The sequence below is a fragment of the Amphibalanus amphitrite genome, unplaced genomic scaffold (assembly GCF_019059575.1).
Source record: "Amphibalanus amphitrite isolate SeventyFive unplaced genomic scaffold, NRLGWU_Aamphi_draft 000068F_arrow, whole genome shotgun sequence".
NCBI lineage: Eukaryota > Metazoa > Arthropoda > Thecostraca > Balanomorpha > Balanidae > Amphibalanus > Amphibalanus amphitrite.
The window spans coordinates 33,003-60,743 of NW_024881564.1; the positions used below are offsets into that span (position 1 = coordinate 33,003).

A 27,741-nucleotide genomic window follows, 5' to 3' on the forward strand; every position below is an offset into this window, starting at 1 on the left:
CACTTTACCCTTACGCATGCGACCCCTTACTACCCTTACATGCTTGAATCTGCAATTCATACTTATAATGTGTATCGCACCCAGCTCATGCCTGTCGTTAGTTAGCATGAATGCAAACAAAACGAGCACACCTTGACATTTCGAATGGGCGCTTGAAAGGCCATGCACATATCAACAATCGTCACTTTGAGCTGGACCATATGGCCAGCAGAGGTGGCCTTAAACCTTGCAAAAGTCCATTCCCTGGCAGAGGCATTGACGCCACCATTGTGGTCTGACCATGCAGCTCACGCCGCTACTATGCCTGTGCGCCGCGGGTGTGACCCTGCTGGAGAGGACGGCGTCCGCTGCTCCGGACTCAGCCGCCAGTCAGCCCGCAGCTGCCCACATCGTCAGGGACGTCTCGGAGGCGTGTGCCGAGGCTGCGCGCGGTGAGATTGAGCGGCAGCTGATCGCAGCGCGAAACCAGAGCCTGGCAGACACGAGCTCAGCGCAGCAGCAGACCGTGCAGGAGACCCTCGCTGCTCTCCAGAGAATCCTGCAGGAGATCTGGAGCAGCCGGTGCTGCGCGCAGGAGTCGCCTGCCGCCGCCAGGACTAGAGGTGGAAATGAATATTAGTCATTAGTCAAAAATTAGTCGACTAACGTTAGTCAAGCGCTTTTTTAGTCAGTCAAAAGTCAGTCAACCAAAATGTTTGTTAGTCATTAGTCAGTCATTAGTCAATGATTTTGGTGCATATTAGTCGACTAATTTGTCGTGTTTCGTGAGGTGACCTAACCCTCGCATGTGTAGGGGGGGGTCGGATGGACCCCCCCCATGGTTTTTCGCGAATAACTCGAGCAAAAAGCGGCCGATCGGGACAAAACTTTCAGTACCCTCGAGTTGATCAATTTTACACCTACTCTTAAACTTTCACGACCCCGACCCAAATGACCTTTGATCTGTGAACAGATTCTCGAGACCATGTTCGGCCGGAATCGCGATTTGGCGTATGTCAGCTCACATTATCCGCGCGTTTCCAGTCTTTTTGTGATTATAAACGTCCAAACATCTGAAATGATGTTCGTCCCACGCATTACGGTGGGTGTCAAGGTCACCTGAAGGTCAGGTCAGGTCATTGACCTTGGATGACCTCGGTTCACTTTTTCGAATTTTACATGTTTCTAGGGTAGTTTTCGGGCTGATTTCGAATTTGGCATCCATTTCAACATTTACGAAGTAGTTTTAGTGGCTTTGTAACATGTTACGACGCCGTCAGTGGTAGTTGACACCTACTATGGATAGCCGGCAGGACGCCTACTGGTCGACCTGACCTGACCTGACCCGACCTGGCCTAAATGCATGCAGACATCATCTGTGATCAAAACTAACATGAAGTTCGTGATCAGCACCCCGAAAAACCCCATAACAGCTTCACTTTACGACGAAACTCTAGCAGGTCCCGATTTTCCCGACGTTTGGGTCATTGACCTGACCTGGAAGGTCAACCAATGATCTAGGACCTTAAAATTGGGTATCATCGGCTTCCTCTCGTCACGGGCAGCACGCTCGTTTTTTTCCCGCGAAGCTCTAGCTTGATCAGGGGCCGAACAGCAGAGGGGGGGGGGGGGTTCAGTCGACCCCCCCCCCCTACACATTAGACGCTGGCAAACGCCGCACACATGCGAGTGTTAACCCGCGCCCCACTGGGGTCGCCGGCCGAACGCGCTCGGCTGGAGGGGGTAAATTTTACCCCCTCCCCCTGTTATCTCCCGAACCAGGCGTCGTAGTGGCCGACAAGATATCTTGCGCTCGCTTCGCATCGCGGTGGCCATGAAATAATAAGGGATAAAACTTGGGATCGATTGGTGTTCTTCCAGTGTCGATCAGACGTCTAGAAGTTTAGATATTCGCGAAAAAAAAATTTGCTTTGCTTGTAAATTCCGAAATTTAGTCAAATATTAGTCAAAATCGAGAAAAATGGCGTTAGTCATTCATTAGTCAGTCAAGCTTTTTGAGACGACAGATTAGTCAGTCAAAAGTCAGTCAACCAAAATCGTCATTAGTCATTAGTCAGTCATTAGTCAAGATTTTGGAAAACGTTAGTCATTTCCACCTTTAGCCAGGACGCCGGAAGACGGCGAGTGTCCGTTCGGCTGGAGTCGTCATCAGAACAGGTGCTACTTCGTCACCCTGCAGAAGACCACCTGGTACCTGGCGCACCGCTCTTGCGCCAGTCTGCAGCGGCGGGCCCGGCTGGCGTCGGTGCACCTCGAGTCCAGTGAGTTCATCGACGCTCTGCTTCAGGACGCGCCTGACGTGTGGGTGGGCCTGGTTCGTCTGAACGATGACGGGGAGTTCGTGTGGAGCGACAACTCAGCCCTGGACTACACCAACTGGTTAGAGGATCAGCCCAACAACTACGACGGAGAACAGGACTGTGTCCTTCTGGAAGGGAGCGGGCATAAGTGGAATGATAGGAAGTGTGATTTGCAGCAGTATGCCTTGTGCCAGCTTGATTAATTTTAAATTTTAAGTACTTATTTGCAGTAAATCTATGCATCGCAAAAAATTACGAAATGTGCACTGTGCACATTGATAGGTCAGTTGAACGGTTTTTGGCATTAGTCAGTACCTACTTCATTGCTGCGGTGACTTTGCAGCGCCTTTGCCCTTTGTCCTCGAAGCAAAGCGATGATCGCCTATCTTCGTCTTATAACCTACGGACAGAGTAGGTCACTCATATACACACAAGACAGGCTCGTGAGCGTGCCCCCATTGTCGAGCTCGAGACTCCAGAAAACGAGTCCCACCGGTTCAGAGCTAACGTGCTCCGATTGAGGTACCGAGAGACTTGCTCAACCGACCCGGAAATTAGCGGGCAAACCCGCGACAAAGAATTAAAACCGGTAATGTCACTGGACAAGAGATAGACGTGCGTGATAATGAGTACAAGACACGTGTGTTTACAGTTGGTTCCGGCAATGTGTTTTAGATCTGAAGTGGGCTGCCAAAATGGGCTGCCGAACTGGGCTCGGGCAACACGTGCGATCCGAAAGTCTATCGGGCCTCCTTGGTGGTCATGTAAGTACGGCAAGATATAGGTAGGATCGTGCAAGAGTTTAGTAATTACAAGAATTTACTACGGTAGTTAATTCTTGGTGGGCGCGGTAGGTACTCGGTCTGATGCAGTGTTTTGAGTCAACGACATTGGGCTCTCAAATTAAATACGCTTTTATCTCTAAATAAACTTGTTATGCTTATAGAATAAATAGGGTGTGCATTAGTTTGTTTTGCATTTCTTTTCCTTCTTCACGTCATTTTTAAGTGTGGAAGAATTATTGCATTATGCAAGGAACATAACTCAGCACATTTGTGGTTCAACACCACGATCATGTCAGTCGGTAACGCAATAACAAGCTTGGGTCGTAGCAGCATTGTATCAAAACTTGCTTACCTACATTGTATAGGTACCTAACACCACAGAACATATTCAATTATCCTTAGCCAAGTCAAAAATATTTGGACCAAGTAATATATCATAGGTAGGTTATAGATAGGTATAAGTATTTAATACCAATTCAGGGGAAGCCACTGGAACTATCTAGTGATTCAAGATGAATGTTTTTCCGGAGAGCGGGCGAAAGTCGACGGAAGTGCGCCACATCCGTCACCGCTCCGGTTAGGCCAGTCTGTTCAGCGTTAGGCTTGCGGCAGTGATCCGACCTATCCAAGTGAAAACAAGCCGCTGCGCTCGTATGCATGATGTGCAGCTAGCCGATAATTGAAAGCCTCTCGAACATTCAGCAGTTACATAAGCGGTGCCATAAAATCGCCGCAAATTGAGTTAAAGAAGTTAACTTCGGCAGTCTTTAGTATCATTTCTTTACTTATGATAGACTAATGCTTTGTGGGATAATGTGTGTTAAAAACGCAGCCCTCTCGAGTCACTTTTCTACATTTCATCGAGTTAAATAACGGAGTGCTTATGCTTTTAGTTTTTTGAGACATTAGGTAGGTACCTAAGATATTGAAATCCTTCAGCCGCGGTTTAATAAAACTCCTTATGTGAAGCATACAAGCGTGCCGCATCTTTTAAAATTGTAACCCGCTAATATTTTCATTTCACTGTTAAAGGGACTATCCCACCTTTAACATGGGGTTTGAGTTGAGATAGCCAAGTTTGCGGCGAGGTTCAGAAACCACTATCTATCTAGGTTGCAACCCCCGCGGCCTCTTGGTGTTGAAGAAACCCGTTCCCTTCATTTGAAAATAGGCCTTGCGCAAGGCCCTATCTTCAACATGGAGCGACCGTTAGTGTGACGTCACCTCGTTTAGTCATTATTATTTAAATGGGTTTGTTTGTTGAAAAATCGCTTAAAACTTGGTCTGAACTTTGTTGTGGTGCCTACAGAGTAAAAAGAATCAGTTTTATGACAGTAATGTGGCCTGGGGAAGGAGGTAATTTTGGGCTGTGACGTCACATGTTTGAAAGTTTGTGTTTGGAATATGGGAAGCCTAAGATGTTTAATGAAAAATAAATGCCAGAACCGTGTTCCTGGTCATCCAATCTGTAAAGTCGGGCACAATTTATCTGGTTTTAACAACATTTTAGAAGGTGGGATAGTTCCTTTAACAACTCAATTCTCAATATGCAATAAAACGGTAGGGCTCGCGATAATGCTGTGGTCATCGAAGTGCGCTATATGCAAGCTCTTGTGTCATCTCAAACAAGATATTCGCACAAGTGCCACGATTGACGTTTTTTCAGCCATTTATTCATTAAACATCATTCATCGATCCACCGACAGATCACCATCATTAATGTTTTGTTTGGCTATGAGATACCATGCATGGTCACATTTGTACAGCCTTTCTATCCAATAAATTTTCATGGTTTTTATAAACCCAAATAGGAATGTCATATTCAGCCCGTCAAACTCTTGCGATTGGCGTTGTGCGACATCCAAGGTCGCAACAGCAAAAATGCTTACTTGCTTGCTTAAACAGTAGGCAGGTACCCGTGCGCGGTCGCCTAGGGGAACTTATTCGGCAGCATCTGACTCACGTTCCTCTCGCCCAAAGTCGCTGTTAATCCACTGTTGATTCTCCAGTTCTTTCCGAAAATCTCCGCACACCTCAGCCGCAGCGCGATGACCAATCGGCCGCAGAACTGGAATGGTCACGTGACAGGCAGGTTCCGGTCACGTGACCGTCAGCGGGTGACCTGACCGGCCGGTGTCGTCGACCTCTGTCACCGATGAGCGCCGCGCCGGCTCTGGCCGGTGATTCAGCCGCCCGGCACCGCCACTCGTGTATCGAGTCCGGCCGTCCAGCAACTGTCCGCTCAGAGTCGGGACCGAGCTGACTGGGAAGACCGGAACACGAGTGCCCCCGGCGCTCAGGACTTGCTCTGCTGGTTCGGTGGCAGTCGCGTAGCCCAGGATGTGTCAGGGATTGAGCGTTGACATGACACTCCCGTGAAGTGTGATCGCATTATGTCAGGATATCTATCGCATCAGATATATTTAGAATGAAGCTAACTGCTAACACATGTTTTAGACCAGATGGCCGGGTCACTGGCCAAAAATATGACAGTCATGGTGACAGGGCCTGGATCCGACTGGTCATTTTTAGTAAATTGACCAACTGTCTTATGATAATGGCTGTCAGCAAGACATCATGACACCATAAACACACCCCATACAACTCAGGACAAGCGTGTTTCATATGGACTTCATGGGTTACTCCCTGGAAGTTCGGAATTGCTCTACTTCATGGAGACGATCCAAACCAGAGCACTACGGTAAATCAACAATCAATGGGACGGTGGGATCCAGAACGTACAAACGAGAGCTTTGATGTCTATCAATATAGGTAACGCTCTTTCATTCGTCAATCGTCACTCAAAAACTTCAGTTCTCATCCACACTGTACCGTTTCAGTACATCATTTCGACTTAACTTTCCACCCTCTTCACATTCCAGCCTAAATTCTTAGGGCCAATATCCATCATAACATGATGCGCACTTCTAGCAGTTTCTTCAGCCCACGAACACATCCAGGAATCCGCGCCATTTTCACTCCTCCGAAAAACACCCGACCCCTCTCTCCCCGCGCCCTCCCCGCCCACCGTCTCGATGATTCGGTGACGCCCTCCCGTCCCATCCCGTCCCGTGCCGTGGCGGTCGGGTAGGTCTCACCTGTCCGTACCCGGTGGTGAGGAGGTCGCTCCGTGCGCCAGCCGCCGCCAGTCATCCACCAGACGCCGAGCCGACATGAGGTGCCTACTGCCGCTGATCGTTCTTCTGGGCGCCGTCCAGGCAGGTTAGTGCTCACTTGCGGTGATTTTAAATACAATTAGGATTTAGATGCACTGTATTTGTAATTTGATATTTACTATAGGTACTCACAAATTAATTATAAATGCCATGCTAAAGCAACTTTAACATACACCATCTTTTTGATAACGCTTTCGAGAGCTCTGATTTTTTTTTACAAATAAAGTTTTGTAGTGAAAAAGTTCTATTTTTTATTCTTTAGCCAATGATTACCTACCTATCCATTATCTTTACAAATTTGTGAAAATTAAAAGCTTGCGAAACTTTTAAAATACGCTGGCGACGGTACCTGCGTAACGCTTATCTTTTGCATTGAGCATCATAAAACGTAGCGCTCAATAGAACATGGAGCAAAGCAGTTTGTTCGACGACTTAGTTTCTTTCTTATCCTTTTTATATCGTCATTTGCATACGTAGTCGAACTTTGGTGAAGCAAGCCGTATTTTCCTACACATTTCAAACACGTAACATCCCGGAAATGTAGTATTATGATATATGCCTGGCATATACGTCATCAAGATATGGTTACCATCGGCACCTTTATGTTGGTATGTGTTGGTATGTTGGTATAGGATAGGCTGACGTCAGTTCACCTCACAGTACTAGTCATGGATGGTACAGTGGAAAAACTCGCCGGCTGCCGGCTTCTTCATTCGCCCGGTCCGTGAGTGAAAACATTGGTGAAAGCGGCTCCTGGATGAAGCCCTGGTCACCGCGGCGGCCAGTCTGCCTGGCAGCCGCACATATTGGGGGCAGCTGGATCAAGTTCTTATGCATAGAGCGCAGTCGAGTCGAACATGGCGGCTATCCAAAAGACGAAAGCAAAAAACCGCCGCTGGCCATCGTGATGTATGCTGATGAGGGTTCCCAGTAAAACCTATCCACTTCAGGCTCGGACGAAAGCTCTAAAAGCCGTTTAAAAGAGTTCGAAGCTTATTTCTTTCTAAACTTTTTTTTCGTGCAATGAAAAAACTGTTTATAACAAGTATTGATTTTGTATTCATAGGTTTTCCCATACTTTAAAAAATAAATCGCATTCAAAGTAATGCGTAGGGAGGCTTATAGCCTTCAATCCTCATCATGTCCTTCCAAGCTATGATGGATGCCTTCGGTGAGCTGCATACTTAGCGATCGAACGACAGATATCAGCAATAACCTTCGACGCTGCTTGATAGCGGATAGATAACGAGTATGGAACACTGGAGCCATGGAAAAAACGGGTGCCTATTTCATCGCTGAATTATTCATCGCTGGTCTTTGAAACCGCTCGTCAGCGTACTGGTATATCCAGATGAATTTGGCCTGGCCTGCTTTCTAAACCAGTTCCACGCAGGCGAAACAGAAGAGGTGACTGACTTTTGTACCTAACATACTGTAGCAGTTCCGGTTGCATTTGCTAATCTGCTGCAGAAAAGATGGAACTGAAGTAAGAGTATGGACTGTTCATTTGGATTGTCTGAGTGTAGACACAATAGCAAGATGTCTAAAATTCAAAGTTAAAGTTTTGAACAGAAGTTAATTACGGCACAGTTCTGCTAGCGTAAAAGAGTCAATCATGCAAGGCAGACACTTCAGGACGGTTAGATATCTGCAGATATAGCAGCTTCCGCATACAAAAACGCATTCAAACGGAAAAATCACAGCACTCACACAATATTCACATGTGCGCTCCCTGGGCTATCTAACCGCTGCAACCCTCTGCATTTCAGTGCCGTTCTTCAAGTTCCGTTTCGGTCCGGAACACCGCAGTGATGAGCTGGGTCCCAAGCTGCCGCCGGAGCCGTTCCCGCAGCGCGTGCCGGACGAGTCGGCGGCCGTGTTCGCCCTCCAGCTGCCAAAGCTCGACCTCTCCGACCTCTTCAGGCCGCTGCGGGTGTTCGCAGGTGAGTGACCGAGACGGTGCTGGATTAGTTGTCAGGAGTCGAGGTGGCCGATGCAGCGCAGAAAAGAGTTATCTGGTGACTATCATGCAGCTCTCATCGGGGTTGGACGGCAAATAGAGAACAGCATGGTGGTGGAAAGAGCCAGAGCGAGTGTAATCAAATACAGCGAGGGGCAGTCTAATTACGGATTCGTATTAGCTGTTGAACAGCTTCGAGAGCGGGCATCACAATCACTCGCCTCACTAAACCTCCATTGGCGCGGTGGATACAAACGAAGTTGTCATCTCGTTAGTCGTACAACATCGTTCAGTCATCTAGAGAGTTTCTTCACCAGGAGTATACCTACGCCTGCTGGTACTCAGCAACTAACAAAAACATAGAAGTCGGCATTCATTATCTCCATAAACTCTGAGAACAGGCCCGGTGTTTTCTCTCTGAAGCCGAATTTCTGTCAAGCAGACTACCATTTCTTGTAGACGATGACTGTGAATGTGTACCGTATCGCGGGTGCGTGACTAAGCTCCAATTACCTGCCGTCTGGCCGAGTTGAACGACCCAGCTCTGGGGCCGGTCTCTATTTGAGCTGGATGGGCCGCGGACCGTCGCGGGGAGCGCCAGTCAGCTGACCTGGAAGGAGGACGAGGTGCCGGTGTGTGCCGCGACCGGCAGTTCGCCGAACCGCCGCTGTGTGCCCAGCCGGTCACGATTGGAGCTATCGGTGTTTGAAGAAAGGACTGGGAATTAAGGTCAGCTACCGGGTGTAGCGTGGAAAAATTTAGTGGCTCGACTGATGCAAGAGCTGAGCATTTTTGTCAATTAATCGATGCAAGACTTCAGAAGGGATATACAGCTGATAACTATGTCGTCACCCGCTGTTGATGCAGTGCACTGGTAACAGCAGCATCCAACTAACACAAGCCATCCTCTAGATGTTTATAAATGAAATACCAGCCCCTCAATTTGGCCAACCCAGTGGAGTGCCTATCCGTGCATCTCCCCATTTCAGCACCTCTCCGTGACCCAGTTCCTGAAATCAGTCCATTGCACGCCACACCACGCTCGCTCATGTCAGATCCACACCACTTTACCACGCCATACCACGCTCCCTTCAGCTCGGTGCCTCAGCGGCTGCCCTTTACCTCTCATGACTATTACATAAGCCGCCCAAACCGGCACCCGTGTTTGGACGATCCAGAGACCTGGTGCTACAGATGCTCTGCCGATAAACACGCAGTAGCTTTTGGTAATCCTCTCCTTCCCTGAAAACAACCTTCAGAGGAGATTAAAAACATCGGCTAAGAGGATTGGGAGGCCATCACTGAGCTGTAATGATTGGTCAGAGGTGCGTTTTAGACGAAAAATTTGCAATCTGTGGGTAATGGAGGAGCGGCGTGTGAGGTACCCGAAGAGCAAGGAGCTTAGAAATCTGTTCAGTTTTGCGTTGCTTCGTGTCAGCGGTGGAAAAGAAATAATTTGACCATGACTATTCAAGACAGAAGACGCAAAGGTACAAATATCCCCATATTGAGGGTTTCAGCTAAGAATAAATTCAAGTTTTTTTTTTCAACACAGGATTTGCTAGAGCTGTGTGCAATGTCAGTAAAAGATTAATAATAAAAAAAATCGAAGTAGCAAGTCCGTTCACCATCGTTCTCTTCCCCCTCTTCTTTGGACAGGTGTGAACGTGGACCATCCGTCTGGTATCGCCGTGCGGGAGGAGGAGCCCAACTGCGACCTGGGCAAGTTCGACCTCGCCGACGACGAGTTCGACATCGTCATGGACTGTCAGAAGGCCTCCGGCGGCGACGACGTGGAGCTCAAAGAGGTGAGTGATCGCCAGAGGACTGAGAGGGTTCCTGGTCGAACACGTCTGTCGTTGGCCATTTGGAATGCCACTTGGAAAGCTGACAGGCGCAGGGAGCTTCGCGGCTGGGCCTGTGTAGATTACGGAGACCACGGCATACAAGTTAATTGTAAATTATTTACAAAAAGATCAAGGAACAGCGAGAGACAAGTGGCGTAAAAGACCTGCGAACCATTTCTATCGCGTGTCTCGCATGCAGGAAGTAAGGCACCATAGCGCTTCCCATAGCCCATGTTTGGTAACATATCCGATTCCGAGCAGTCACGTCCTAACGCGGAGCCCACTAAACACTAAACAGTAACAGGTGTGGCCGGTTATTTGGCCATTGTGACAGATGCGGTAACAACTGTAGCAATTGTTGTTACTTGTTTACCTGTTATCAATGACTTTCAAAGAATGGTTCATTGTTTATACCGATGTTACCTGAATGCTGGTATCGGAGCAGGCGGCATCGGCCCTCTTGAACTCTCAAACCATGTCAAACATGTGAAAACTGCTGGTCTTTCCAGACTTGTATTTACCCAAAATATGCCGACTACTTTATGACATGCCATGACATCCGAAATAAGAATAAGCTGTCATGCAGCGTACAGCAATGAGCAATGTAAGGTTTCCTCGCGATTAAGGAATAGGCAAAGCCTCACAAGACAGTCATGGAATCCTGCGAAAAAATATGGGGTCCTGTTCAAATGCTGTTCAAATATTCAGTTCCGTCTCTAAGCCCTCCGTATCAAAACGCACAGAGCCAATGAACATTTTGACTGTCGGTCCTTCGCAGTCGGACTAACCGAAAAAGCTACTCCGACATGTTATTTTGCCATTTATGGCGGACGCCGAGTAGAGAATGAGATGCTCCAAAACACCTAGTCCTCTCCTTATTAGGACCATCAATCATCAGCCAACCAGGCAAAACTGCAGTATCATCCTGATGACTCAATGACCTCTGATGACCTCTGCTGCGAGTCCTGTGACGCTCTCCCGCAGGTCCCGCGAGGTAGCAGAGGAGGGAGTTACCCAAGGTCTCCCTCGATTCGGTAATCGGTGCTTACATAAGGAGTAGGCTCATCTTGGAGGCGGTGCAGCACGCCCGCTCATCTATAATGTATGAAATCTGACCTTGGAGAGCGTAATAGGACACCGCAGGGGAGCTAGCACCCGGGTTTGCATGGACAGGTGGCTTACAAAGACGACGGATCCCGCTCAACCGCTGGATACTGCGGCGATTAATTTTTCCTCAGCCTGCTTGGCATAACATGCTTGTCAGCAAAGCATTTCTCAAGCCAGCATAAATATTATGAGCACTTCAGTTTACATCTGAGCTCAAAAACCGATTCCCTAGTTTACCTTCTATGATTTCATCTGAGTCGTATGTAGGTATAAGCCTGTGGATTTCTGTTCAGTCAACACGGATGACAAGGCGTCTATGCCATATAACTCCACCGGTGTGTACAGAGGGAGAGCGGCACAGCCTGGTACCGGCTCTGGAAACAGTCTGCTGACCTTAGTCTGACATTGACTCTCCGGCGGCGGTCACCTGGGTGACGTCACTATAAGTGGTGGTGAGTCATCCGTGACGTCTCACACTCTCAGCTGATTTAGGACCGGTTGTGCTCATCACCAGGTGGTTAAGGTAGCTGTGACTGGAGCCTTGGAGTCCAGAGCCCGGGCCCAGGAGAGTCAGTGAAGGCCGGAGATTTGAGGAAACTTGGAAGTGTGATGAATATCAAGCATGAAAAAGCAGCCGACCTTTGTTTAAAAGTGCATGCTTGTCAAACAGTCCATTTTAGTACAGCTGAAACAATGAAAGCTATTACAGAGACCAGTGTACTCAGGTAACATTGCAAGTGTATGATTTCGCTGCTTCGTCAAACAACAACCACAATGTGCTTTATAACAAAGACAAATCGTAGCCGACATGTAGGAAACGTTTATCATTTCCAGCGAAATGAAGACAATGCTGAACATCCTGGACCGTTCAGCCAGGATCATACGTAGCGCCGTTAGTTATGGATCGTCCTGTCACCAAATGTCGACATGCACTCGTCTTCTGAAAAATATGATGCCGCATGTATCATATAATCATGACAGAACTTCTGTCATTGTTGAGTGCAATCACATTTGCCGATACTAGCCAGGGTTTCCTGCACAGAAGGAGTCTTTTACAGAAGCTACGAGCCCTTTAAATTCTGCCGTGTTCCACCATGATAAAACACCGCACCGCGTTGGCCCGTCCGGCAGTGCACCAGTCACGCGACCAAAAACCAGGCGCCGCCGTACTCTCACCAATCTATGGGAGCCGGCTGGCACGGCGAAAAAGCAGATGGTTCAGTTTTTCTATGCAAGTCATTCTTAGGAGCGCGCTGCTGTCTCCTGTCAGTGAAAGGAGACCGTCTCTTGTCTGCCGCCCGCTGTCCAGTGTCCACTGCCAAACCCTTCGTCGCGGCAGCCGCCGTCTATCCGCGGCGAAGCCTCCAGGCTCCACCTACCCGGCCGGCGAAGGGTTGACGAGAATGCCAGTGTCCATGAGTTGGCCTGCCGCCGTCTCGGAGCCATGGAAGGGTTCGGCGTCCGATCGCACCGGGCCGACCGACCTAACAGATCCCGTTACCTTATGACGTCACAGTGACGTCATCGATGGCCCGAGGCAGGCGTGTCCGATGAACCGGGTACTCTTACCGATATGGTGGGCACTGGGCACCCGTTCGTGTTTGGACTCCGTGCTGTAGAATGGAGGTCTCGAGTTCAGTTGCAGGGCACGATCTTTTACCGCATGACCCTCATCAGCTCGCTGATGAGGGTCAATGGGGCTTGTGTGATGGTTTTGGAACATTCCGGCTCCTTTGCGAGATGGATGGCAGTTTTTTCATGGCTCAGCCGTTAAGTTCGTGACCGGGGTTTGGACAATGGGTATCATAAACAGGCATGCTATGTTACTTTGCATTAGTTTGCAGTGTTTGTTTGTCTCTGCCGTTTTAGCAACAACGCTTGCCGCTTACCAATCCACGCAAAACATGTTGAGTGACATGCATTGCATTACTATCAGCACATTAACAAGCATAATTTTCCCATAGTGACACGAAAGCTGTCAAATGAACTGCAAAGCAGGCCCATATAAGACGGACAAGCAGCCAGCGACCTTGTTCATGCCACTAACCGATCACGTTTCTTTGTTTCAGTGCATCCTGACCAAGCTGCCCAAGACCGCTGTTGAGCTGAGGGACTTCCTTGACAGGGAAGAGGTAAGAACACTGCAGATGCTGCTGCTCGACTTACTTAGTTTCATCACACAGCTCAGGATTGGAGTCTATTTACAGAAATGCTTGCACTTTGCAGTAGAAAATCAAAAGAGTGCATTTGGATGGCGAGGCTAAAGATGTATCGCTGGTTCTCCCACACATTTAGTACGTTTTTTACTGAGCAGAACTAACGCCAGGTCAGTGACAGAGAGCGGACCCGGGAACCCGACTCGGTCACGGTCACGGAACTGACTCGGACCGCGCGGTCGATAGTCCCGTCACGGACCGTTCGGCACCGTCACCTCACGGTCACACGTGTGTGTTTTACCACAGTTCACGGTCACATCGGTCAGTTACCATGGAAGACTGTGGTCAGTGACCAGCCAGTCTTCCCACGAACGGAGGCGCCGATTTCAAAGATCCACCAGAGGTCTTTCTATGTTCCTGAAATATTTTTCTTCGAATCTTTCTTACCTTACTCGTAGTTGGTTCCAAGTGCCACGAGAAGGACATCGACGAAGTCCCAATAATAGGTATTTTATTTCTTACATCATCAACTGAGACAAGCACAATACTGAAACACAGAAAATGAAAGGCAGCGGTTTCAAAGTGACGGCTTCGATTCATATTTCCATTCGAAGCTCACAAGTTTCTGAACTTTGGCATCGCTGAGCGGCTTCGGTACCTATCCAAGATTACGTGGCAACACTTCCGCACGGATATGACGTGTTGACATAAGGCCAACACGCGAGGCAGTGGCGGATCCAAGGGGGGGTCACATGGGTCATGACCCCCTCCTTGGGGCTCGGGGGCACCACAGGCCCGCCAGGGGCACCACAGGCCTAGCAGGGGCACCACGGACCTGTCAGGGGCACCACAGACCTGTCAGGAGCACCATCGGCCTAGCAAAAGCACCACAGGTCTGCCAGGGCCACCACAGACCTGCCAGGGGCACCAGAGGCCTGCCAGGGGCACCGCCGGCCTCGCAGGGGCACCTTGGGCCTGTGGGGGCACTTCAGGCTTGTCAGGGGCACCACAGTCCTGTCAGGGCCCAGGGGCAGCAGTGGCTTAGCAGGGGCACCACAGGCCCGCCAGGGGCACCACAGGCCTGTCAGGGGCACCAAAGGCCTAGCAAGGGCACCACGGGCCTGTCGGGGGCACCAAAGGCCTGGCAGGGACACGTCAGGCTTGTCAGGACCCAGGGGCACCACAGTCTTTCCAGGGGCACCACAGGCCTGTCAGGGACACCAGAGGCCTTGCAGGGGCACCACAGGCCTGGCAGGGGCACCACAGGCCTGCCAGGGGCACCACCGGCCTCGCAGGGGCACCTTGAGCCTGTCAGGGGCACCACAGGTCTGCCAGGGGCACCACAGGCCTAGCAAGGGCATCACGAGCCTGTCAGGGGCACCTCAGGCTTATCAGGGCCCAGGGGCACCACAGTCCTTCCAGAGGCACCACAAGCCTGTCAGGGGCACCAAAGACCTAACAGGGGCACCACAGGCCTGTCAGGGGCACCACCGGCCTCGCAGGGGCACCTTTGGCCCGTCAGGGGCACCACGTGCCTGTCGGGGACATTTCAGGCTTATCAGTGGCACCACAGTCCTGTCAGAGCCCAGGGGCACCGGCGGCCTATCACGGTAGGGTGACCGGTTTTGCAAGAAGTTTCGAAAAGTTTTGCTCCCCAGGTCTAATCTAACGTATTTGGGGGTGCTGATCACGAATCCGGCGGAAAAAATATAAAATTCGAATTTTTTTTTGACCGCCCCGGCTCTTTGAATATTTCCGGTTTTCTCAATTTTTGCATGTTTTTGAATAATATGATGAATGTAATGAAAAAATATGAACAATGTATCGCTAAATGCATGTACCAGTCGATTCGGCATACAGCGACGTCGAAATCGGCACGCCGCCTGCTTCACCGGCCTCGCAGGAAAGCATAAGGCTCGGAAGGTTTGCGTTAGTTACCCGATTCTCTCCATAGATGGCGCTGGCGTAGCCGCCCGCCGGCCGGTCGTTGCCGTGCCGTTTACAGCCCCGGCGGTCACTTGCGACCGTCGTGGTCGTTATGCTACGTCTATCAAAGCACGACAGAAATGTTCACTTCATTTTTATGTTACTTCAGACATATTTTAGACCTAATGTTGAATTGGATAAATGACTATCGTGAATTGGCGAAATAATGGAGTGCGCTCGGGAGCCATTTACAATAGCGAGGAACGTAGGTGGATTGATCTGAGTAACATATGACACTGCGTTCACTGTTGATATGAAGTTTATTCACACTATGTAGTCGGGTGACATGAGAACAAAGTGACATAACATACCTTGTGTACGACACATGGATGAAGCTAATGCTACTTTTTCATTTTGTTTCGGTAGGCCCGTTTGTTCAGAGCGTAGCCGTCCTGTCGGTCTGCGCCTGTTACAGCTGTGACTGATTCGGTGGTCAGCTTTACAGCCCTTTCGGTGGATTGGGTATGGCAGGGGACCCCCGTTTTAAGGAGAGTCTGTAGAAAGTCGCGCAACTCATCCTCGCTCATGTGTCGTACACAAGGGGGCTCAATGTCTCGGCCCTCGTCAACCGCTCGCTGCACGTTAACCAGTTCCATAGGTATAGTTGTTCGCTTGAACGTTAATTTCCGGCAGCCGGAAGTGCCGAATGGGCTGCTGCTGTGGCGGTGGGGGTGGCAGCTTTGGCGGCGGTCGTGGCGGCGGTGCCGGCGGCGGCGGTGGTGGTGGTGGTGGTGGTGGTGATGGCCGCCGCCGTTTCAGACGCCGCTGCTTCTGCTGTGGCGGCGGCGGCGGCGGCGGTGGTGGTGGTGGCGATGGCCGCCGCCTCTGTCGCCCCTGCTTCTGCTGTGGCGCGGGCATGGCATTAGGGCAGATGCAGTCCGCATAATCCAGAGCATTCGTCAAAAAAGGCAGCGACAGGAGCAGCCGCCGTTCCCGCCCCCGCCACAGCAGAAGCAGCGGCGACAGAGGCGGCGGCCATCGCCACCACCACCACCGCCACCGCCGCCGCCGCCGACGCCACAACAGCAGCAGCGGCGTCTGAAACGGCGGCGGCCATCACCACCACCACCACCACCACCGCCGCCGGCACCGCCGCCACGACCGCCGCCAAAGCTGCCACCCCCACCGCCACAGCAGCAGCCCATTCGGCACTTCCGGCTGCCGGAAATTAACGTTCAAGCGAACAACTATACCTACGGAACTGGTTAACGTGCAGCGAGCGGTTGACGAAGGCCGAGACATTGAGCCCCCTTGTGTACGACACATGAGCGAGGATGAGTTGCGCGACTTTCTACAGACTCCCCTTAAAACGGGGGCCCCCTGCCATACCCAATCCACCGAAAGGGCTGTAAAGCTGACCACCGAATCAGTCACAGCTGTAACAGGCGCAGACCGACAGGACGGCTACGCTCTGAACAAACGGGCCTACCGAAACAAAATGAAAAAGTAGCATTACTTAGCTTCATCCATGTGTCGTACACAAGGTATGTTAGTCACTTTGTTCTCATGTCACCCGACTACATAGTGTGAATAAACTTCATATCAACAGTGAACGAAGTGTCATATGTTACTCAGATCAATCCACCTACGTTCCTCGCTATTGTAAATGGCTCCCGAGCGCACTCCATTATTTCGCCAATTCACGATAGTCATTTATCCAATTCAACATTAGGTCTAAAATATGTCTGAAGTAACATAAAAATGAAGTGAACATTTCTGTCGTGCTTTGATAGACGTAGCATAACGACCACGACGGTCGCAAGTGACCGCCGGGGCTGTAAACGGCACGGCAACGACCGGCCGGCGGGCGGCTACGCCAGCGCCATCTATGGAGAGAATCGGGTAACTAACGCAAACCTTCCGAGCCTTATGCTTTCCTGCGAGGCCGGTGAAGCAGGCGGCGTGCCGATTTCGACGTCGCTGTATGCCGAATCGACTGGTACATGCATTTAGCGATACATTGTTCATATTTTTTCATTACATTCATCATATTATGCAAAAACATGCAAAAATTGAGAAAACCGGAAATATTCAAAGAGCCGGGGCGGTCAAAAAAAATTCGAATTTTATATTTTTTTCCGCCGGATTCGTGATCAGCACCCCCAAATACGTTAGATTAGACCTGGGGAGCAAAACTTTTCGAAACTTCTTGCAAAACCGGTCACCCTACTATCACGGGTACCGGCCTGCCAGGGGCACCACCGGCCTCGCAGGGGCACCATGGGCCTGTCAGATGCACCACTGGCCTGTCGTTGGCACTTGAGGCTTGTCAGTGGGCACCACAGTCCTTCCAGGGGCGCCACAAACCTGTCAGGGGCACCTGCGGCCTAGCAGGGGCACCACAGGCCCGCCACGAGCAACACACACAAAATAAAATTTATAAAAAAACGAAAATAGGGCACCACCAAAATGAAGTGGACGAAATCCGATGAGTTTTTTAATTTTGGGCATAGGTAGGGGCACCACTTCGATTCATGACCCTCCCCTTGGAGTTTTCCTGGATCCACCCCTGACGCGAGGGGACTTTGCGTTTGAAACAACGCTCTACGCTCGCATGCGATATCACGCCACGTTTGTGCAGGTCCTTACTCACAAGTGCTCGTTTATTTAGGTATATCCGGCAAACAGTGCTTGGCGTGTTAACGCAGACGTTAAAACGTATTCGTCATCTTTTTGATACCGTCACTTACACAGCACTAGGGGGCAGCGTATGATAATGGCTCGTGGACTGAGATCGATGAAAGAAGGGGTGTGTGTAAGTATACCTGTGATTGTCATTGAACGTTTCCATCGAGCAAGCTAACACATTTTATTTGTTTCAGTTCGGTGTTGCTGGTCTCAGCTCTTCTTTCCATCTGTCTCTGCTGAACGGAGAGGTAAGAACTGAGAACATGAAACAAATCACCAGTGGACAGTGGTTCGTACTTCGTTATGAACACCTTTCCACCCGACACCTAACTGTATACCGTAAACCAGTTCCACACTTGAAATGCTAGCATATACTCATTAGGAACAATGGAATAGTTAGCGGGAACTATTTCTTATATGCGTTATTTTGGTTTTCCCTTGCCACTGGCCTCCAGTCAAGGATTTAGTGGTCAGCTGTGTTGTACAGTCCACGCTTGCTAAATGACACTGTTTATTGGACCGCATCTTGGACTGCGTCTCAACTAACCACACCCTGAAATCTTATCATGGCCACTGCTATTTCAAATCGCGTAAGTCTGATTGAGAAACGAAGTGAGTTCTAATCTGTTACGCTTCATTACATCTATGACATGCACCAACTGATGTTTTATCCGCACTTTCCGCCGCTGTTTCAGTTCACCCAGAAGAGGAGCGTCCAGTTCCGACTGTGTCCGCGGGACGAGGTGAACAGTATCGACGGACCCGTGGTGCCCGTCGTGGAACAGGTGGTGCCCGTTGTGGAAGAAGTGGTGCCCATGGTGGAGGAGATGGTGCCCATTGAGGCTCTCAGCCCGGACCGCATCGATGGTAAGGAACGACCGCTGCCATGTTTTGCTTCATGTTTGGATGGAATGGAGAGAGGGTTTCAAATGACCATTTGTGTCTATTGTCACTTTGCGTCGAGGCATCATTAAAGCACAGCGTATTTATCGGACCACAAACCACGCATCACATAAGGCTTTAAATGACATCATTGGACTGATAATAAATAGAAGTTTGAGCCTATAACCGAAAAGCGGACATGAGCAGCAAACCGTCACCAACATTCCCATCCACCTACCCACTCCTCTATCAGCGCCTTTCCCACTGGTTTCCAATCTCTTTGACCGAGCGTCAGGCCACTTCCACTACACTAGCCCGGACAAGCTGTCGCCGTTCGTCCTTTCACCACGGATCCAGCTGACAAGAGGTGAACGGACTGAGCCGGTTCGCTCGGCTGGCCACCCGTGACCGAAGCACGCCCGCCGCGCTTCTCACACGGCTAATGAACACTCACGAACCACCAGTGCGCGGTCACGAACTGCGTCGGATCGTGAGGCTTCACGGCCATGGGCTGGAGACATTCAGGATGTGTGTTAGACGGTGTGTGTTCCGAATTATCGGTTTCTTACAGAAATCGCCATGTCATGCAGGATAGTGAGCAAGCCCTTCTATTAGTTGGCTCAAGCACTGAGATGATCGATTTGAGTGGCAAAAATCGGCACGTAACCATGGTATAAGCTTAAGTAAGCTGTCTGTTATTTTTGTCCATCTGACCATTCCCAATGTGACCAGGTAGTAGGTAGCAGAGCGACCAACTAGCACAGATCAGGTGGCAGCACAGCACAGGCCCGGCACTAACTCCCCCGTCTCGTCCCACAGAATCAGCGCCGTCCGCGCCGGGAGCCGTTCTTCCTCCACAGCGGCCGCTCTTCCAGTTCCCTGAGCTGAAGCTGCCCAACTTCGGCCAGATCTTCACCGAGGCGTTCGCGCCGGTGTTCGGTCCGCGTCCCGGCACTGAGGAGGAGGACGCCGGCCTGGGTCTGTTCGGCTCGCACCTAAACCCATTCGCGGTGCGCCACCCGCCGGCCGTCACCGGTCCGCAGCACGGGTTCTTTGCCTCGCTGTTCCCGGCGCTGGCCGCCACGCCGCCGCCGCAGGGACCGCCCGACGGTGAGCAGGGGAAGGGAGAGAGAGAGAGAGAGAGAGAGAGAGGGAGAGAGGGAGAGAGGGAGAGGGGGGGAGGGAGAGAGGGAGAGGGAGAGAGGGGGGAGGGAGAGAGGGGGGGAGGGAGAGAGGGAGAGGGAGAGAGGGAGAGGGAGAGGGAGAGGGAGAGGGAGAGGGAGAGGGAGAGGGAGAGGGAGAGAGAGGGAAACCTGCCACCGCGACCGTTTCCGTTGGCAAGACGGCACGATCGTATTGAGCACGACTGTTGAGAAGTTAACCAGATCGTCTTTCCTTTTATAAAGCTAAATCGTTGACAGAAGTGTGTCATATTAGACGATGCGATGAACTCGACATTACCATGACCCAACTGCTGCTTCACAGGCATTGACATGGACAACTGCGACAGCCAGAAGTTTGACGTGTCCCGCTTTGTCTTCAACGTCGCCAACCGTTGTCAGTACGCTAACGACTACAGGAAGGTGAGACTTCCAATTAGCTTTATTAGCAGCAATCTTTTAAGATGTGTTGCCCGCTGGTAATTGGCAAGGGATATGATCATTTGTGACACATCACCATTAAACTAAGTCGTAACAAAGACACGTCACCTGCTGATACCTACATAGCTTAAGCTGGCACATTATAACCTGGCCAGGACGCGCCTATACAGGGTCTTGATCAGGACGTAACGATATGACCGTTTCACATATGCAAGGCGGCCCAAAGTGCTGGTTTTCAGTTCTCACATTTCTGGCTACGTTTGGGGTTCCCCATGCTTGACCGTCGACCTCTCTCAGAATGCATTCCCACGACGGCTGACGACCGGCCGATCCCTTGCAGTGCCTCCGCCTGGATTTGGCCGGCGACAAGAGCGCCCAGGAGCTGCTGGACTTCGCCACCGACACCGACTACAGCGTGGTCGCCTCCAGCTTCTCTTCGTTCCAGACCACCTTCGACCTGGAGTCGCTCCACGACGGAAAGGGTCTGCTGGTGAGTGGCACTTCTGCTCTTCTCCAAGGGTCACTGGTGGGCAATGCAATGCCACGGAAACTACTTTGCTTTTTTGTACCAATTTCTGCAGGTATAACGATGTTACCTGGGTATCATGGTTTCATTCGGTCCTAGCACTAAACTTTTGGTCGAAATGCTACTTTTTTGATGCTTTGTACATAAGCAAGAATATTGCAAACGTCATCCGTGATGGGTTACATATCAAACGTATATGGGACCTGTAAGTTTTCTAATGGCCCTTGTCTCGTTTCGTCAGGACCTGAAGCGGAAGAACCAGATCGACCTGCGCCGCTGCGCTAACATCGTGAAGGAGGTGACCACCGAGGTTCCCATCGAGGAGGCCACCACTGAGGCTGAACCCGTCGCCGAGGAGGTCACTCCTGAGGTTGTCACTGAGGTCATCGAAGAGCTCGTCCCTGACGTCGCGGAGGTCATCCCGGAGGGCACCCTTGACATTGTATCCGAGGAGATCCCCGTTGTCATCGAGGAGTATCCTTCGGAGCTGGCTCCCGGTGTCGAGGTTACCCCTGAGGTAGCTCCGGAAGAGCCTCAGGCGACCACCGAGGTCTTCGAGACGGTCCCGGAGGTTGTCGAGGCCGTGGACGCTGAGAAGGAGGCTGTAGAGGCCAAGAAGGCTGCCGAACCTGAAGAGCCGGTGGTTGTGGCTGAGAAGCCAGTAGAGTCTGAGAAGCCTGTGGAGACTGAGAAGCCTCAGGAAGCTGAGCCTGTGACTGAGGTGGCTGTGGAGACCGAGAAGGTGGCTGTGGAGACCGAGAAGGCCCCTGACAGCGTGGAGACGCCAGTCGAGGTGTCCCAGCCGGTGGAGTTCGAGGGAAACGTCGAGGCCGGCCCTAAATGTGAGTACAAGTCATAGTACATGACTATTTACTTTGCATTGAGTGTGAGATAGTTGAGTAAAGCCGTCGTCACTAAAGCTCTAGCAATAAAAAATTCTTTTCGCCAACAATGCCGCCTCCTACAATTCTTTGACGACGAACACTCGAGTGGTTTGACATTAGGACGTTTATAACTTTATGGTCCTGCACGGCACTTGCATTTTGTGTTGACTGCAATAACATTGATGCCATTTTCAGATGATCTTGCCGAGCCATAAACACTTCGACGTTCGTGCTTGGATGGTCTGAAGATTGACGTCAGGAAACCACTGAGTCGGCTTTATACAAGTTCCGTCCATTCTTGTCTGTATATTTTCGTGGCATCTAAACTCTAAAGGATAAAGTTTTGATGCATTCTTTTTACCCACTTGAGGCTTTTACAGTTGGCTATATGTGATGCATTTTGATGTTTGGATCACATCATGTTCAAATGCATTTCAGATCGTAGATATGTAGTAAATGTACTATTTATCCCTCGCCCGCACATGGGGGGGGTGGTTGCCACCCCCCCCCCCCAGGTAGTCTTTCTGCTCTGCACTCAACATTTTTAGAGCTAGAAAGCTGATTTTTCGTATAGCTGCTCCTCTATCCTTTCTTGATGTCCACTGAAAATTTCAAGTTTCTGTGATTTTCGGTTTCGGAGATATGACCTTGTTTTTCAGGTCATGTCATGACCCAAATGGCCAATTCTCAACATCTTGCGCTGGCTATGGGCCTTGTGAGCTTTTGACACCTTGATTTCGGCCTTTTTTGCCAGTCTTACCTCCCAACTATCATGGAACATGTTGTTCGACGATGTACAGATGTCAAGGTCAAGGTCAAGGTCAACCTAGGTCATCTAAGATAATTGCGTTTTAGGTAAGCGGAAATTACTTTTTGTCAAGTTTTTTGACTACATTTTTTGTAAAAGCTTCTCAGATCATGATTTCATGCAATATGGACACAAAAACAATCGGTGCACACATAAGTATACACACAGACACACACAGACATACAAACACGTATTATTGACCTTGACCTAACTTGACCTGACATGACCTCAGCAGCAAAAAATCTGGTCGGGTAGTGTGACAAGGAGGTTCTAGCTGGCTTGGCACCAGAAAACAGCATCGTCATCGGTATATGGTAAGCAGCGCACTTGATATCCAAAGTTGACCCAAAATAGCAACATTTTTTAGTTTGACCTGACCTGGAAGGTCAATGACTGACCTGAGAAGGTAAAACTGGGTATCATTGGATTCGTCTCTTCCCAAAGAATCTTTTTGGTCTTTACCGCTAAGCTCTATCTCCAACAGGAACGAAATGGCGCGGGGGGGGTGGCAACCCCCCCCCATGTGCGTTCTAGGATGGGAAAATGGCATGTGCGGGCGAGGGTTATCGGAGTGGAAGAGGCCTTGTTATTCGTTATTGGCTGGTTTTGAGCGCTGTTAGTAGGCTGCAAGGAAGGAACGCCTTAGCGTCACATAGGTACAGGTGACTTTAATCGAGCATTTGGCGCTAATTGCTTGCGATGAGCTGTCACTACGTATTGCAGATTGAACTTTCATTTCATTGGCGATCACGTTCCGACTGAAATCGCATCCTACAATGTGTAATGTTTTATGTTACGCTGGTGTTCATAGTACGCTATTTATCTTCATTGTATCTCAGTATGGTTAGATGTGAGACGTTTTTTTAGAAATGTGCATTGGAGTACACGTATTTTGCAGCTGTGAAATACTTTTGAATACAATCCGATGTTTAGTATTTGGTGTTTGGATCGACTTTCAATTGTTAAATATAAATTGCACTAAACCAATATAAGTGAACAAGTCGCCCCCCCTAGAAAACACCAGTCCCGTTGCGTAGTGATTCGGGCAGAGGGGAAAATCTTGCGTAAAACAGGAGTTTGTAACATGAAGAATGCCTTCGAATGTCTATAGGCCTGCATTGTAAATACATTCAGCAACACAAACACATCACCGAATATTTCAGTGCACAGCATGCGGGATCGAACATGTCGACAAGAAAGACGATCGATTTGCCAAGCGACGGGAAATTTAATAACATACCCCTGCTATTTATTTTCACTGTATAGTGTATAGTAAAAGAAAAGTTGGCTTCTGGTGTCTGTTCTGGCAAGCAAAGTGTCTCAGTTTAACTTCAACTCTCAAACTTAGTTAACCTAATAGAAATGAGTAATGACTTTGTCTAATTATGCACCACTAAAGGTCAGGCTTTGCGAAATTACCGAGTTCAGCCTATTTTTACAGTCCTTTGACTCCTTTGCACTTCCGGCAGCCATGCGAGGTGCGGAGAGAGTGGGAGTTTGACACATTTCTACATTATTCTATACGGCGGATGAGAGGGGGAGGGGTGTCACACAGGAAGGTCATTTCAGACAATGTTTATTGTACTTGGGATATTCTAAATAGCCCAAATCCACATGTACATACAATACCATTTACACAATCATTTGACTCCTCTCACACAGGGGAAGTGCTTCTCTTTTCACGCTACAAATTTCTCGTACATCACTTACACATCACACACAAGCGCACCTGCCTTCGAGAGAGAATCTGAGGCCTGAATTTGAGTACCGCCATCGTTTACCGTTCTTCTTACACCACTAGTGCTTACAGTCCATACATTCAACTTACATCGCCGTACGCCATCGTACACAGTTTGAAGTAAATATAGGTGAATCATATACCTACATTGATTCATAGTTGTATAAAAATGCACATATTACGACACTGAAGAGGCTTAGCTAAATCAACCTTATTTCTATCGTTAATAACATGGAAAACATCTAAAGCCTTAACTACCCGGCGAATAAATAAGTATGCCAATTGCCAAGTGACTCTGTCAAGACGAAACATGGCTTGCTTTTGGAGAGCATTGCTAGCTTTCATTTGTTTCATCCTGAGCATACAATAAAATCCTCACCCCCTTCTTGCCCAAGCAATCACTACTGCCTGGTACCCTGGTCCTCTAACACCCTGTGGCTGCGCCGGTGACCTCCGCTGGCCTCTCTGACCTCCCTTCTGCCGCTCAGTTCCTCCCGTCGAACGGCCGAGCTGACTGCGCGCCAGCGGTCGGCCTTGTGAGACACTCCAGCTTCCAGCCTCACACCACCCGATGTCGCTGCCGAGCGACGGTGAACACTGTGACCGTCACCGTGCCCGCCTAGGCCGAGGCCTTTGCCGAGGGGCACGACGAGAACGTAGTCGCCGCCGCTGCCATGTCCACCATATCCACCGCCTCCTCCGTGCCCTCCAGAGTGTCCACCGCCTCCGCCGTATCCCATACCGTATCCTCCGCCATACCCATACCCTCCTCCGCCATGGCCATACCCACCGCCTTTGCCATGGCCGCCGCCGTACAAGAACGGACCGTAGCCCCCTGGCCAGACATAGTGGTAGTGGTGCTTCACCTTGCTCTTGCTGTTGTATCTCTTGCCAGAACTCTTCCCTTTGTCGTAATAACTGTAGCCATGCCCGTAGCCGCCGTAGCCGCCGTAGCCGCCGTAGCCGCCGTAGCCACCGTAGCCATGACCGTAACCGCTGTAGGGGACGATATGGTGGTAGTGGTGGTAGTCCTTGCCCTTGCTTCGGCCCCAGCCGCTGGAGGTGGCCGCGGCAACGGAGATGATGGCCAGCAGGAGACAGCCCGTGATCGCCTGGGAAACAACGCCGCGCAGTAAGACAGGAACAGTGTGAGACCGGGGGTGTAAAAGGTAATGTAGGGGAATGCATCTTAGCTAGATGGTGCGAGGTACATAGTTGACAAACAACGATAAATGGGGCTGTGTGTAATTCGAGTATGGATCTACGCGAATGGAACAGGACTCTTCACTTTAACGGGAGTTTATATCAACGGGACGCAGCGGGAAGCTTGTGAATATGAAAACAATGTTACCATGCGATATTGATTATTGAATATCCAAAGATGACTATCGCGAAAGGCGAAAACTTCCAAAAACCCAATCCACTTAACTCATTGGTTCCTGATACCTACCACTAATGCATACATGCATTGGAATGCCAGTTACACATACGAAACAAACTAAATATAAGGTTCCTGACGATTGACGAAATACGATCGATAAAAAGGGCACCTACTATTGGTGACCCGCGACGCACTGTTGTCAGTGTTGCAACTGGTTTGTGCAACGGTACGTCATACCTATACCCTGCGCCATACCAGCATGTAGACATGTTATGCAGTGATGATAGCGACATAGATAACTTGAACTACCAGTGTGTTCACTATCGGTAGTTCATGTTATCGACAGCGAGATGACGGCGAGTATCAAATGAGGATAAGCAATTACATGCACATACATAGATTAGGTAATGGTACGCCTTGCTCAATCCGTGTTGTATCGAGCGTATGAAAAGAAACTAAAAGTTTCAAGGCACAGTTTCGAATTTATGATATGTAGGTAAGTAATTAAAGCTAATTGATTAGTTATCAAGTCAGTAAGCTTTCTGACTGGATAACAATTTATCAAAATAGGCGTGTATTTCCTCCCCCCCCAAAAAAAAACACAAACAAAACACATTTACCTGAGTAACTACAGTAACCAATAGCCATGTTCGGTTAAGCCTCAATTCGCTTTTGAAATAACCAAAATAACCCGATGCTGTTAATTTAAACCTCGCCGGACCTATTTATCTTCTACATACGAGTATGCCCTGGCCGAGGGCCGAGGGGGATGACCCCCTCGCTGTTTCGCCCCTAATTGAGTTAGGACCTCGCGAAAAAAGGAGCATGTGCGCCGTTACGAGACACAGCGATTGGTAGCCGATTTTAAAATCCCAGATCTCGAAGGTCAGGTCAAGTGCCCCATAGTACAGCTTCCGTTTCGGTAAATAACTTCGCCAAAAATAGTCACAGAGCCGCGATTTTGACACCACAGGCGCACAGGTGCGTCGAATGGTAAGTACCTATACGTTTTGCTCGGGTGAGGTCAACCTAAGGTATTGGTCTCGGGTCAAGGTGAGGTCAGAACGCCTCAGGTCACGAGGCTGGTTGAAGGAGGTCCTACCGCATATCATTCGATTTGGCTGGTTTTTCCGAGTCCATTAGTTGCTTTCGCGACCCACTAGCTCAATTTGATCGGGAGTTATTGACGAAAAACTCTTATTACCTTCAAGTGCCCCGACGTCTTTTGGATGTTTCACTTTTGCATTTTGACAAAAGGTCAAAAATGCAAAAGTGAAACATCCCACCTTTTAAGGTGAGGATTAAATCACAATTCCGTGCACTTGAGATAATTTTAGATCATTCCCCCCAGCGCCAAAATAACAGCTTCTTTCTTTCCCCATTGACTTATAGGTAATGGTGATGTCACGTGATCGACCTGACCTAAGGTGACCCTTAGGAAAAATAGGGTTGACTTTCCAGGTCAGGTCAATGACCCAAAAGTCGGAAAGATCGGAAACTGCCGGAATATCGTACAGCGAGCTTGTTGTGGGGTGTCTCTGGGTCCTGATAACGAATTCAATGTTAGTTTTGATAAAATATTAAATAAGTACCTAGCTAAAATTCGGCGGATTGCGTCAATCGTTATGGTGTCAACCACCACTGACAGATTCGTAACATGTTGCGTAGGCACCAAAACTACTTCCTAAATTTTCAAATGGTGTTAAAATCGAAATCAACTCCAAAAAACTACCCAAGAAACGTGTACCTAAAACTAGTAAAATTGATCCTAAGCAGGGTTACTTTTAAAGGGGGGGGAAGAGGGGAATTTCCCCCCTTCGAAAATTCCGCTCCCCCTTTCAAATTGTGTCTGAACGGCTAGGGAGGGAAGGGGGAATTTCCCCCTTTCAAATTTATTTTGGAGCCCATTTTCAATCAATTCGCTATTCAGATTCTATAGTCATCGTTAATCAGATTCTCGTCATCAATCAACGTTG

General features: G+C 49.5%; 2 protein-coding genes across 3 annotated transcripts; both read left to right on the top strand.

Annotated features, from left to right (window-relative positions):
* The first annotated feature begins 280 nt into the window (after window positions 1-280).
* LOC122378912 (C-type Lectin CRL-like) lies at window positions 281-2,503 on the top strand. Its single transcript, XM_043360558.1, has 2 exons — window positions 281-561; window positions 2,107-2,503. The coding sequence occupies exons 1-2, from the start codon at window positions 281-283 to the stop codon at window positions 2,501-2,503; spliced, it is 678 nt and encodes a 225-aa protein (XP_043216493.1).
* A 3,150-nt stretch (window positions 2,504-5,653) lies between these two features.
* Window positions 5,654-23,580, top strand: LOC122378951. Of its 2 annotated transcripts, XR_006256104.1 has the most exons (12): window positions 6,167-6,307; window positions 8,031-8,204; window positions 9,881-10,029; window positions 13,245-13,307; window positions 18,140-18,193; window positions 18,641-18,812; window positions 19,647-19,937; window positions 20,313-20,410; window positions 20,769-20,918; window positions 21,196-21,796; window positions 22,034-22,303; window positions 23,210-23,580. XR_006256104.1 is itself a non-coding variant. In XM_043360671.1 (11 exons), exons 1-11 carry the CDS (start codon window positions 6,259-6,261, stop codon window positions 22,051-22,053), a joined length of 1,821 nt encoding a protein of 606 aa, XP_043216606.1. In that variant the 5' UTR covers window positions 5,654-6,258; the 3' UTR covers window positions 22,054-23,580. The 2 variants fall into 2 exon arrangements, 1 of the variants encoding a protein (XP_043216606.1); XM_043360671.1 differs by having other exon boundaries at window positions 5,654-6,307; window positions 22,034-23,580.
* Window positions 23,581-27,741: the final 4,161 nt, after the last annotated feature.

Excerpts from the sequence above, each read along its gene's own strand:
- LOC122378912 (XM_043360558.1), top strand. The coding sequence starts at position 281 with ATGCAGCTCACGCCGCTACTATGCCTGTGCGCCGCGGGTGTGACCCTG. Across the intron at positions 562-2,106 it reads CAGGAGATCTGGAGCAGCCG|GACGCCGGAAGACGGCGAGT; the intron begins GTGCTGCGCGCA and ends ACCTTTAGCCAG.
- LOC122378951 (XM_043360671.1), top strand. The coding sequence starts at position 6,259 with ATGAGGTGCCTACTGCCGCTGATCGTTCTTCTGGGCGCCGTCCAGGCA. Across the intron at positions 8,205-9,880 it reads GCCGCTGCGGGTGTTCGCAG|GTGTGAACGTGGACCATCCG; the intron begins GTGAGTGACCGA and ends TTCTTTGGACAG. Across the intron at positions 18,194-18,640 it reads TGTCTCTGCTGAACGGAGAG|TTCACCCAGAAGAGGAGCGT; the intron begins GTAAGAACTGAG and ends CCGCTGTTTCAG.